This window comes from Vitis riparia, chromosome 9 (assembly GCF_004353265.1).
Source record: "Vitis riparia cultivar Riparia Gloire de Montpellier isolate 1030 chromosome 9, EGFV_Vit.rip_1.0, whole genome shotgun sequence".
In the NCBI taxonomy this organism is placed as follows: domain Eukaryota; kingdom Viridiplantae; phylum Streptophyta; class Magnoliopsida; order Vitales; family Vitaceae; genus Vitis; species Vitis riparia.
This window is the reverse complement of record NC_048439.1, coordinates 19,970,317-19,983,973: the sequence shown is the minus strand read 5'-3', so window position 1 is coordinate 19,983,973 and position 13,657 is coordinate 19,970,317. Positions and strand designations below refer to the sequence as shown.

The 13,657-nt window shown below is 29.0% G+C and overlaps 1 protein-coding gene across 1 annotated transcript; it reads right to left on the bottom strand.

The window, feature by feature from the left end:
* Window positions 1–261: 261 nt before the first annotated feature.
* LOC117922268 (D-3-phosphoglycerate dehydrogenase 1, chloroplastic-like) lies at window positions 262–5,982 on the bottom strand. The gene is made up of 5 exons (XM_034840341.1): window positions 5,337–5,982; window positions 2,002–2,378; window positions 1,744–1,854; window positions 1,530–1,625; window positions 262–1,455 (listed from the first exon to the last, which is right to left on the bottom strand). Exons 1-5 carry the CDS (start codon window positions 5,953–5,955, stop codon window positions 784–786), a joined length of 1,875 nt encoding a protein of 624 aa, XP_034696232.1. The 5' UTR covers window positions 5,956–5,982; the 3' UTR covers window positions 262–783.
* Window positions 5,983–13,657: the final 7,675 nt, after the last annotated feature.

Genomic DNA, 13,657 nt, shown 5'->3' with positions numbered 1-13,657 from the left:
AAAAGAAAATTGTTTTAATTTCACGATTATAAAATTTTTGTCGATAGTTATACAAATATAAATAATCATGAGCCACATTTTTTTTTTTTTGGCATATGCTTGGTATGCAGGATTAAAAATAAACAAGATTAAAAATATATTTTTAATTAGTTATTTATGATGAGATCCATTATTAATTGTTTGATACTTACTATTTTATTTTACTACATTTTGATAAAATTGGATTTGATAAAAATAAAGGATGATTTGGAAGGACTTCTATAGCTTCATCAATGATTAAAAAAAAGAAGTAGAAAACAGAGTTGTGAATAGCCAATTACATATAAGGCAACACCTTTTTGCTAAGTAAAAAATGGAGCAACCTCTATGATTCACATACCATTTTTCCTACAAATGTGAATTACAACTTGGAGGAAAGTTCATTTGGCAGCTTGTAACTCTCACAACTAAAAATCCTAGGAGCCATACTATCCGCCTGTATGGAACTGCTCCCCTTCAACAATACCGAAAACAACAAAAACACGGACAACAGCTTACTACTAGTACAAGACAACAAAAGAGATGGCACATAAGTGGATGAATGCCACCACCTGACTATAGACTTTGATGATGAATGCCACCACACCGACACAAACTACCTCCCGTTTTCTTTTATATAGCAGGGTGACGGACTATCACTGCATAAACTCACATTCTGGGCAATTATGGAGACGCAGAGCTGACTGCTTTATTTGCCTGACAAAAATTGAACTTATATCACAAGCATTGGATCAATGTGCTCTTCTATAGTTTGAGAAACACAAACTCTTCAATTGCAGGCACCTCTCCTATCTTCTTGAGGGTGTCCTTGTCGGGTTCTTCGTCCACACCAATAGCCATGATGGCGCGTGTTCTCTTGACGGTTCTTCCTACACTCATGAAGCTCACGTTCACATTGCATTCTCCAAGTATGTTGCCAACCCGTCCGATCATGCCAGGTTGGTCTACCTGTCGGCACAGGATGAGATTTCCCTCCAGGCTCACATCCACACTGAAAGAGCCGACACATGTGAGGCGGGGGATCCCATCTTTCACTTTCCCTTCAATGCTTATGTATTCACTCTCGGATACAGCGCTTGCGAATTTTGAATCCACGTTGGATATTTGCACCAGGATTGATTCGACTGGGTTCTCAGGGGACGAGTCGATGCTCACCCGCTCCTCACTAATGCGGAGGCCTTTCTGCTTGGCTGTGAAGTCTGCATTCACCAGGTTGATGAATGAGCTGGATATTGGCTCAATGATGCCTTTAGTGACCATGGCTCTGAGGAGTCTTGTGTCCAAATCATCTGGGTCCCGGGCTGTTTTATACACCACCTTCACAGATTTAATTCCACTCCCTCCAGCCACTAGTTGTACAGCTAGCCTACCCAGCTTCTCTGCTAGCACAACATAAGGAGACAGCTCCGAGATAACCTATAAGCAACATGAATTTATATGTAAGCTTTAGACCTCTGTGTGTACAACATGAAATAATAGGCAATCTTTACCTCGGGAGGGACCATAGGAGCATTGACAGCAGTGGCAGAGAGTTCCCCTCTCAGAGCTCCAACTACAGCCTCTGCAATTTCAATGGCTACACCTTCCTGAAATGTTATGTTTGGTACAGAAGGTTAGAAAGGTTAGGGAATAAAACAGTGAGATGAAAACATGAAATCGAGAAAGGAGATGAATCATATCTAATTTCCATGAGAAGATCCAAACCTGTGCTTCCTTTGTGCTAGCTCCAAGATGAGGTGTCACAGTAACATTTTCGTGCTGCACTAATTTGCTGTCCTTTGGTGGGGGCTCCTCTGTGAACACATCAAGTGCTGCCTGTCCCACAAATTACCAGAAAAAAAATTCTCTCTCAGTACAAGAATATTACTTTATAGGCAAATGAAAGGACAAATGTCTATAGAGGGGTTCTAGATTATCTTAATGAGACTACTGGAAACATTGGAATCTTTGCTTTTATCATACCTGAGCAACTGCTCCACTATCAAGGGCCCTCACTAATGCATCTTCGTCTATGACTCCACCCCTAGCGACATTAATGATGCGGACTCCCTTCTTCACCTTTGCAAATGTTTCATCATTGAATATCTTTTTGGTAGTAGGAGTGAGTGGCATATGCAGAGAGATGAAATCAGCAGTTGAGATAGCCTGATCAAAAGAGACCAAATCGACACCAGCAGCTCGGGCTCTGTCAGCTGGGGCATATGGATCATGTGCAATGACATGCATTCCCAGGCCTTTTGCTCGTCTTGCAACTTCAGATCCTACTTTTCCAAATCCCATAACAGCTAATGTCTTCCCAACCAAAGAGACACCGACATACTTGTTACGTTGCCATTTTCCTGCAGAAGTGCAGCAAGTTATATTTTCCCTTCTCCAAATTTTTAAGGTTAGTAGCACAATAAGTCTTATCATGAAGAATGTGGCACATCACTAAAATTTGGTGCCATATTTCAAGCTAAGAAAAAAGAATAGTTCAATCAGTTCTCAAGCAACTTCTGGTAGACAAGGTGGAGTAGGAGGCATAAATCTTCAACTAGAAACCATTGGTTATACCTGTCTGCAAGAACCATTCTGGTCTAATAGCTTTTTAGGCAAGTGTAGGCAGATATACTGAGAAATATTTGTTCACACTTAGAGTTCCAATGAATTGTTTATCGAGCCATTGAGATAATACATATCATTAACCATCAAGAATTTCATGGCTGTTTCCTCATTGTCATTCTCTAAGGAGTTTCGCGAACAAGCATTCGGCAAATGCATTTTCTTTCAAATCAGACTACACTCAGATGGTATCCAGGTGGAATTAGGGTTTTGGTAGGTTTTAAATTTTAAGGTTTCAATTCTGCCTTTGGCCTCATGGGGTGATACTCGAAACATTTCATTCAAGACCAAAAAGTAACAAAATAATGAAATAAAAGAATCTATCCTGCAGGGTCAAGATGCAGAGTTCTGTTCCAATTATAATTTGAGAGCAACAAGACAACAGTCAAGGACAAGAAAAACAGAGCTAGATTCTTGAATAATAGGGTACAGATCCAACTCTAGCATCAAAAATTAAAAAATTAAGGCCGATTTCAAGGACAAATCTAAGTGGGCTATCCTTGCAATCGCTGATTAAGCTCATAGTTCATCAGTTCCTTATCCACAATAAACAGAATCTATATCTAATACATCTTTAAAGCAAATGAGAAGGAAATTAGATTATGAGTGTTTATGAGCATGCAATCATTCAACATCTGATCAGTGACAATGCTTCAACAACACAGTTAAAACCCACAACAGCTTTCTAATCAGTTCAAATTCTAAAACTTGAATAATCTTTGAATGGCATTATTCTTGATATGATTTTGACATGTTCCACAGAATCCACACATAAGTACCATGTGCAACCGCCCACATGGGCATGTGCTGATATGCCATCCAGAAATGCATCTAGTCAAAGCAACAGATCAGAAAAATTCAAGACCCCCACTACCAAAGAACAAATGAATAAGACATGCCACCAACCAAACAGGCAAAGAAAATCTCCAACACTAATAATAGAAACCGACAAGAGAAGATTCAATCCCCCCGGCTATACTATTCTGCATACACAGAAATCACAAGATATCTGGACAGTGACCTAAAAATGCTATGATGCACCTCATCCCCATCTCCATCACCATCACATATAATGGGGGTATTTTTGTAAATACCAAAAAAAAAAAATTTGTAAATTTCTCCAGAACGGGGACTCGATGGACACTTTTCGCCAAGTTCTCAACAAACCTGTCGAATATTCAATTACTTTGAGATATTTTTGCAGCATTTAACACGGCAATGTTAATGAAAAATCAAAGTTCTGAAACTTTCTGCAGGTGGGCCCAAATATAATCGTATCATACATCAAGGTATTTAAAAAAAAATGACAAATGGCGCCATTTTTAGAATTTTCAAGAACAAGGACCCACATTGTGGACAAGTTTTGGTTAAATAGGCACAGCAGTGACTTTCTGGCATTCAATTATTTCGGTAGGTTTTGGTAGGTTTCTTCGCCGCATGGTACGAAGAAATAGATTAAAACCCAAGTCACTGGAACTAGAGAAGTTGGGTCGCAGTCAGATAATTATTGACCCACTTGTTCATGAGTGAGAGACTTCAGTGGAGGGGTCCATGGCTTTTGCTCCCCTGACCCCAGATAAAAGCATTGAGAACAAGAGAGATGATGTTTACTTCAATCATACTCTTTGTATAGCAAAATATGCATACTTTGTAATTTTTCGTAAAAATATATAAAATATTCAAAAAAAGAATTTAGTATAAAAAATGTATAAATTTCCATAATCTTGTGGCAAAAAATCATAAAATTTCATTTTATTAAAGAAAAATAGAAAGTTCTATTTGACTATTTCCACACACCTTCAATCAGTTCAAACTTGCTAATTTTCTAACTAGAATCACCCTTTTTCTAGATCCATCGCACATAATAGCTCGATCTCGACCACCAAGGTAGTTTCAGGCAAGTTTCTTCTTAAACTCGTAATAATCTATCTTTCAAGACATACGATTATTCTTTTGTCATCTGAGACAATAATTTACCTCTCTATCCAAGATCATAGTATCATAATTCCATTTTTCATTGATCAATTTTTTTTAATTAATTTTTAAATTTCACAACTATCCCACTTAAAAATAAAAAACAATTAAAATAAATAAAAATATGTTTCACATTGATTTTAAAAAATGTTTCTAATATTTCTAATACTTGAAAAATTATAAGTAATTTAAAAAAAATTAGAAATACTTCTTAAAATCACTATCAAACATATTCTAAATGAACGATAAAATGGATTTGATAGTGGGAATATAAGTTAGGATGTAAAAAAGATGATTGTGGGGTACGATATAATTTCCTAAAAAATTTGAGCATAATTCTTTATTTCCAAAATTCAGAAGTTAAAGTACATAAATACCCTTTATCAAAAAGGGCAAAATACATGCCACTTAATTTAATTGAGAGACGTTTGAGGCACAAGTGTACAACGTCAACCGCAAGTTTTGGAGCTTTAATTTTTAGAATATTTCCGTGATTTTATAATAAATAAATTACAATATTTGATATTTGTAAAATAAACATTTTATAATAAAATAAATATCATAAACTAAAAAAAAAACATAAAGTTAACAAATTCTCTATCGATTTTGGTTTATAATTTATATATGCCAATTTTTAGATGAAAAGAACGAAAGTAAATAAATAAACTCGAGATTTAAAGAAAAAAGGAAAAAGGAAAAAAAGGGGAGGTACAAATATATACCAGCTTTCATCGAAGCGTCAGCCTGAGCAACATTTCTGGCCATGGCAGCTAACAGCGCGATGCCGTGCTCCGCCGCGGCGATAGTGTTCGCCGTCGGCGCGTTCACCACCAAGCATCCGAACTCCGTCGCCGCCTGCAGATCCACATTGTCGATCCCGACTCCGGCCCTCCCCACCACCTTCAACCGCCCCTTGGCGGCCTCAAACACCGCTCTCGTCACCTTCGTGCCGCTCCTCACGATCAGCGCATCGCAGAGCGAGATCTTCTTGCACAGATCCTCCTGCGACAGATCGTAGCTGCACTCCACCTCCCCGAACTCTCTCAGCACCTCCAGCCCTGCCTCGCCCAGCTTCTCCGACACCAGAATCGTCGGCTTCTGAACCTGCCGGACCGGATCAAGCGCCGGAGGGGCCGCAGGGGACTCCACGGTTTTGAAGACGTTGGTGATGTGGCGGACATGATGGCGTCGGCGGTGGGAGAGTTTTAGGGGGAGAGGAGTGGCGGCGCCGCGGCGGAAGACGGGGAGAAAGGATGATCTGGTGGTGGTGGTGTTGCCTCCGGTGGCGGTGGCGACGGCGGCGGCGGTGGAGAAAATGATTTTGGCTGAAACGGAAGCCATGGTGATGTGGTGTCTCAAAAGTTGTTGGAAAATTGGATTTTTATAATCTCGGATTCAATTAACTAACTATAGTTGCTCTTCCCTTTACGAATTTACTATTTGCCCTTGAAAGGTGGGGCCATTAATAGTTGGAAAGTATAGCAGTTCAGAGAAAGTGGGAAAGAAGGAAAATCATATAAAAATGGTTTCCCATGCTGATTGGCCAGCCAGCCTAATATTTTTTAAATTTTCTTTTATATATATATATATTAGGGTTAATTTCATTGATAACCAGTAGTTTACTATAAATACATTAACCCATAACACCCCTATAAATATATTTCATATATAAATTTTATTTTTAAATAATAAAATCTATCTCCAATGTTTTTATTTAAAATTTCTCAAAAAAAATAAATTTAATAAATTTATAAAAGTATTAGTTTCGGAAATTTAAAGTCAATGACAATTAAGTGTATTTACACCAAAACTCAAGTGTCAATGAAATTATATAAGGTTTATTGGTTTTAATAAAAAAAACTAAAACTAATAGAACTATTTATAAATTTATATTTTTTTAATTTCTTGGTTTCTATAAAAAAAAATAAAAAAATTGTGAAGTGTACTTCTATTTTTTGTATTTTCTCTTTACATCAATAATTTTTTTTAATCACTTTTTCACAATTTATTTTATATATATATATATATAGATATAAAATGACAAATTTTTTTAGACTTATATAAGTTTTTATTTTTTTTCTTAAATTTTATGATAGAAATGAATAAAATTATTTGAGGAAAAAAAACAAAATATATCTTTATTATACTTTATTTTCTCAATTATGGTAGAAACAAAATTTGAGAAGGGAATGATAAAAAATGATTGATTAATATATATTTTTTTCTTATTTCAATTTTTTATTTTTAAAAATTATTTTACTTTTAATATATAGTTTTTAAGTGTGAGGATAAATACTCTTCTCCTTGTCTTATTATGAAGTATCCCAATGGATAATGTTGGATATTTAGAACAAAGCACCATCATTAATAAGAAGAGGAATAAAAGAAAATAATTTGTGCCCTTCAATACAAATTTTCCTTTTTTGGTTTTTTTCAAAATATTTACTTTAAATGGATGGCTTTTTGTGGAAAAAAAAATCCATTTATAAATAAAAATTCCATTTATATATAAATTCACTTTTAGTTGGTACAACAAGTTGCATTTCTTGGAATATATGATGGAGATGTTCTAACATATTTTTATCCTATTAAAAAAATAAAATATTTATATCTTATTCTATTTATCTCCTTATGAATTATTTACTATATATAATATTTTACCAAAAAAAGAAAAAAAAATTTATGGTAATTTTTCATATACATTTATACATTTGTTTCAAATAAAAATTAGTTCTTTTCTTAGTTACTAGATACAAATTAAGAAGGCGTTTGTTAAATTAACTTAATGACTTAAAAGTAACTTAATAACTTAACTTAAGTTATTAAGTAAATTAAACATATTTGTTAAAATAAATTAATATTACAACTTAATGTTAAAAATGACTTTAAGTATTAAGACAAATTAGTTATCTTATTCCTAATCCCAAATTTCTTTTTGATCTTGTTTGTCCACATCTAATGAGAATATATTTACCAAATCATGACTCATTTTTTTCTAATAAATATGTTAATATTATCTTACAAATCTGTAATACTTTTAAGTACGGATGTTTAATAAACAAATTCATTATTTAATATTAAGTTAAATTTTTTAATAATAAACATTAATTATGACTAAGTGGGGTAAATATGTCAATTCAATAACTTAAAATAATTTTTTAAGTTAATTTTACTAAATAACATTAATACTAAAAATAAAAAAATAAGTAATAAGTTTTAAGTTAACAATTTAATTTAAATTGTTTTTTAAACTTTTTGGTGAAAGCAAATTTAACTAATTACTTATTTCTTAAATTTTTTTTACTAAATAAAAAAAATTCAAAATATTGATTTCTTTTTTTTAAATATTAAAGTAGCTTATTAATTTTTTCTTACTTTTTAATACTTAATAGAAATAAAATATTAAAAAAATAAATTACTTAATACTTAACACTATAGTTTTAAGTTATATTTAAAATTAAATAAATTTGAAAAAACTAGAAAAAAAAAACACCATCTAAATGCCACTATGTAGATGAGATCATAGATAAGGTTGGAAATACAAATTTGTTAAAATAAAAGAAATTTATGGATGAAAAAATCATCTCCAATATATCTTCCCATTCTCCTTACAAATATAGAAATATCATTTTAAGTAATTTGATGCTTAATTTTGGATGAAAAAATCTCCTTAATAAACAGTACATCATGAAGTCTTTAAATAAAAAGAAGAAAACTTTGATTCAAATTCTTCATCAATTCTTCAAGAAATCTTTGAATGTTCTTGAAGTCTTGAGTCGTAAGAAATTTCTTTAGTAGTTCTTCAAATTTTCTCGGAAGGAGAGAAACCTCTATTTATACACTTAAGGATTTTATTATTTTATTTTAATATTATCCCTTGATTTTTTAGAGATAATTATCATTTATTTTAATTATTTCAATATCTAGAATAGTTTTTATTTATTATGATAATTATTAAAATTAATTAATTATGATCATTATAATATTTGATTTGATTTGATTGATTTTTTTATCAAATTATTTTGTATGACATGTGAATGGATATATTATTAGTCAATTATTGACACATGACAATTAATGAATGGAATTTGTCTCTTTGCAAAGGTATTTAATATAATTAAATATGGAATAATATTTTTTTTAGTATTTAGACTCTTCTAGAATTAAATATTTATATTATTTATCATTTCACACATTAATAATAATAATTATCCAAATCCAAATTAATATATATCAAATTATTTTATGAAAAATATATATGGTGCCATCACTTAACCATTTTTTTCAATACCAACCTACCATGATTTTATCCATTTTTTCAACACCTACTCATATGGTATGGATGGTGGTGATGGGGCCAAAGAAAAATGTTATTTAAAAAAAAAATAAAAACATATTTTGCACATTTCTTTTACCATCATTTAGTGTGAAAGGACTTCATATTTAGTAAAATTTGTACAAGAATTTGCTTCATTTTCAAGCCAAACATAAGCTCTTATTTGTTTTAGTAAATGGAAAATGGATGTGAAATGACCATTACTTTTTTAGGAAATTTGAGAGAAAATAGAGAGAAAAAAAAAATTAGGAAGAAAGAAAAAAATTGAAATTAATAAATTATTTTTATATGTTATTTCAAATTTATTTTATTTATTTTCTTCTATTACATAAAGATTAAATAATTTAACCAAATATGATAAAATCATTTTTCATAATATTTTTAAAATATTTTTTGGAAACTAAACATAGCTATATATATATAATAAAAAATATTTTTGTTTTTTTTTTAATTCTCATTCATATTTAAGTATTTTTCTCAAAAATGAAAAATTCTTTAAAATTAAGAATATATTTATAAATTTTATTAAGTGGATATTATTTTTGGGAGAATTACTCAAAAGGGTGGGTTAGAAAAAATAATGACTATGAAGGCTCACTTTTTTAGAGGACAATTTTACCCTTGAATATGTTTTCTATATTATTTATAAATAAATTGAGATTGTCAATGATGTGGGGTACATACATGATGATAAATACAGGTTGATAAATGATGTGGGGCCCATACATAATGATAAGTACAAGTTGATAGACAATCAACGGTACATTTTTCAACTTGAAAAAATTGTTGTCACTTTTGAACAATTAATTGTTTAAAAATTTGCTATTTTTTTAAAAAAAAATTGAGATTTTTTAAAGAACCTTGTAAAAAAAATAAATTTTAATATCTCATAAATAAAAACCATATCCTAAAGTTATTATATCGTTTTATATATAAAACATACAATTAAAAACTTTGTTATTATAATATAATAAATAATTATTTTTTACGAGCACTCATCAATTGAATAATATATAAATATTCAATTGACTAACACACACCTATTAAATGGAATAACTCACAATTATTCATTGGGTAATATAGCACGTGAAAAAATTAAATAAAAATAAATTAAATTATGTTGTAATATATTGTAATGATAGTGTATTTATATTGTAAATATAATGCATTTATGTCGTATCTATATTTCATTATAAAAGTAATAATTCTAAAAATGTTTATTCATACCCTATTGGTATTAATACATCGTATTAATATATTAACAACATTTATTTAGTGTTTTGAAATTATTTAATAATTTTTGTATATATATATATATATATATATATATATATATATAAACTACGTGAATTCAAATTAGTATTTTATTTGATTTCAAAAATTATTTATGATATAGGTATGTTGTGAAATATAGTATGATCATACAAAATTACCATTTTTATAAAAAAAAATCATAAATTTCTTAATTAGGTTTTATTGTAATGTATTGTAATGTAAGTGTATTTATATTGTAATTATAACATATTTTTGTTATGCCTGTATTTTATAATAAAAGTAATAATATTGAGGATCACCTTTTATACCTTATTAATATTCAACATATCAAATATATTAACATCATCCACTAGATGCATTGAGAAAAAAAAAATTATATGAAAATTAAAATAAAAAAACACTATGCAAAGGAAAAAAAAAATCATATAAATTTTTTAAAATTATTTTATTATAAAAATAAAAAATGATTAAATATTTTCTATCATTTTCTTATTCTTTTTAGAGAATCCGAATGAAAAATTAAACATTTTATCTTCCTTAAATTTAATACAAAAATATAATTTATCAATTTAAAATTATATAATATATATGAAAAAATCATCATTTTTATTATATAATTATAAAACTTATTTTTTTCTTCATAAAATTAAAAATTAGAATAAAAATAAAAAGGTAAAAAAAACAATAAATGATATTTTGAAAATATTTTTTAAAAGTATTTTTGTTTTAAATAGTAAATCTAAATAACAAATTATATATAATTGTAAGGGTTAAACCCAAAATTTTGATTTAAAATTTAAATATCAATAATTACAATAAATGTGGGACCCATGTATCATAAATGTATTGACAAATCAAGTGATATACTTTAAATACTTTGAATTTTAAAAGTTTTAGTTAAATGACAGTTTTGGCATATTAAGCCTATTAAAGTCCTCTCCAAGAATTATTAAAAGATACCACAATTTCTAGTAATTGTTTTGCCCAGTCCACCCTTTTGGGTAATTCTCCCACTATTTTTCTAGGGGTACAATTTAAAAGTCTGATATTTTGACGGGATTGGACAATCATTTTCAATACTCAAGTAGGACTTGGATTTAATTTTTTCAATCTTGACCTCAATTTAGGTTAGACTGAGACTAAGATTTGAATAACCTGAATCTAATCTGAATTCAATTTAATATTTTTATAATATTTATAATGCATATTATTTTATATAATAATATTAAAAAATTTCTATTTTTAAGAAAAAGATAAAATTATATTATATTATATATATATTTTATTTTTTTTAAATATAAATTTATATTAATTCTTTTGTGTTATTATATTGAAATTTTGTCTTATTTATTAATTAAATTTTCATATAAATACATTTAAAAAATAGTAAATTTTTATATAAATACATTTAAAAAGTTTCAATTTCGAATTGGTCTGATTGTTTTTTAAATCGAATTGGTTTTAGATTAATTATCAATCGACCAACCTGCGCAGGTTGAATGCATCATTTTCCACAATCGAAGGGAGAAAGAAAAGTATGTAAGAGGGGCACAATTGTACTTTCGCAGCATGTTGTGGTAGGGGACGCTGTTTCGTCGCGTCCACCTCGAAAGTACCCACCCCACTACTGGCGTGGGTCCCACCATTGATGAGGGGCTTTATTTTTGGGCGGGAACGGATCACGTGCTTCGCGGACTATTGGAATAAAATCAGGCAAATAAAGATAATGGCACGTGCGTTAATGAATGTGGACGTGATGTGAGTACCCACACAGACACCTACACCTACCCTAAAGTCCTAACCCCTATGTGAGACACGGCGACACACTTTAGTTTCGGCCGTATTTTTAAAAAATTATTGCGCCGAATCTTAATGCCACGTGTCCACCTCCACCAAAAAATACAATAATAATAATAATAATAATAATAATAATAAAAATAAATAGGAAATTATGTGTGATTCTGCAAAATTTTGACAAAAATATTATAAAAAAGGAAAAAAATAAAGAAAAATAAAAATAGATTTATAAATAATAAATTATAATATGTGTTATTTTAAAATTATTTTATTTATTTTAATTTTTTATATGAAGCTTAAATAATTTAAAACGGTATAAATTTGAATTAATTTTAATTTTATATCTGATTTTTTTTTACATTTTTTATTATAAAATTACATATTAATTTTTTTAATATTTTATTTTGTTGCCTCAATATTTTTTGAAAGAAAAAAAATAATGTACAAAATAATAAGACCCAAACTATAAAAAGTCAATGAGATATTCTTGAATTAAAGACATTTTATGATTGATGCCTACATTTTGGGTAACATCTTTTTTATTTTATTTTATACCTTATAATGATTGTATTATTTTAGACTTAAATTTTATTTTTTTAATCATTATTCAATGGCTCAAATTTAGTTACACTTCAAGGGTCCAAATTTGAAGTCCCATATGATATCTATTTTGATAGCATAGCATACATTTTGTAGTAACAATATATACAAAACATATGATTTAAGTGTCTAAAATTCTTGAAGAAGTTAAAAAGTAAAAATAATTTGATACAAAATCCATCAACTTTCAAGTTATTATAATAATTATTTGGGTTTGAATTCCATGTTTTTATTAAGTTATTCTATTTGAGTTTATTGTAAAAAATTATTAATTAAAAGATTTAAAATAGTTTTTCTAATATAAAAAATAAGATATGGATTTTTGTCATAAATATCATGAACCTGTTAAGTATCTAATGACAAATTTTCAGTATCTACTAGAAAAACAATTTTTCGGTATCTACTAAAAAGACAACTTTTCGATACCTATAAAAAAGATAACTTTTCGGTACTTATCAAAAAGACAACTTTTCGATACTTACCAAAAAGACAACTTTTCGATACCTACCAAAAAGATAACTTTTTGATACCTATCCTCAAGGTATCATCAATTTGGGTCTCATAGTTGTATTCAAGTTCCATTTATTTGTACTACATATAAATTTTATTGCTTTATACTTTGATCCCATCATGTTGTGTATTGATTTCATTTTATTTGAACCTTGGTTTCATTCTTTTGTAATTTGTACCTTAATTTTACCCTAATTCATTTCTATCGTATTTCTTTATTTTTGTATCTTTATTTAATGATCTAAATTTTATTCAATAACCAAAGTTTTGTTATAACAAAATAACTTGTCACATAAATTGAATTAAAATAAATTTTCATGAGAAATAACATTAATTTCAAATTTATTATTTAAATTCTTCTTAAAGCAAGAGCGCTTCTCAAAATTACCTTAAAAGATTAGAAAAACCCTTGTAACTTTCTAACATTTTTGGGTTCTAAAAAACCAAATCAAACAAAACTTGTAGTTAAAATGGGTTTGGATGTGATCTACCCAAAATAAGCAATAAAAAATAATTATCTTAAAT

What these genes read in the sequence shown, in the direction of transcription:
- LOC117922268 (XM_034840341.1), bottom strand. Translation starts at nt 5,955, where the DNA reads ATGGCTTCCGTTTCAGCCAAAATCATTTTCTCCACCGCCGCCGCCGTC. An exon ending in ATAGTGGAGCAGTTGCTCAG is followed by an intron (nt 1,855 to 2,001) that starts GTATGATAAAAG and finishes TTTGTGGGACAG; the next exon opens with GCAGCACTTGATGTGTTCAC. An exon ending in CTAGCACAAAGGAAGCACAG is followed by an intron (nt 1,626 to 1,743) that starts GTTTGGATCTTC and finishes ATAACATTTCAG; the next exon opens with GAAGGTGTAGCCATTGAAAT.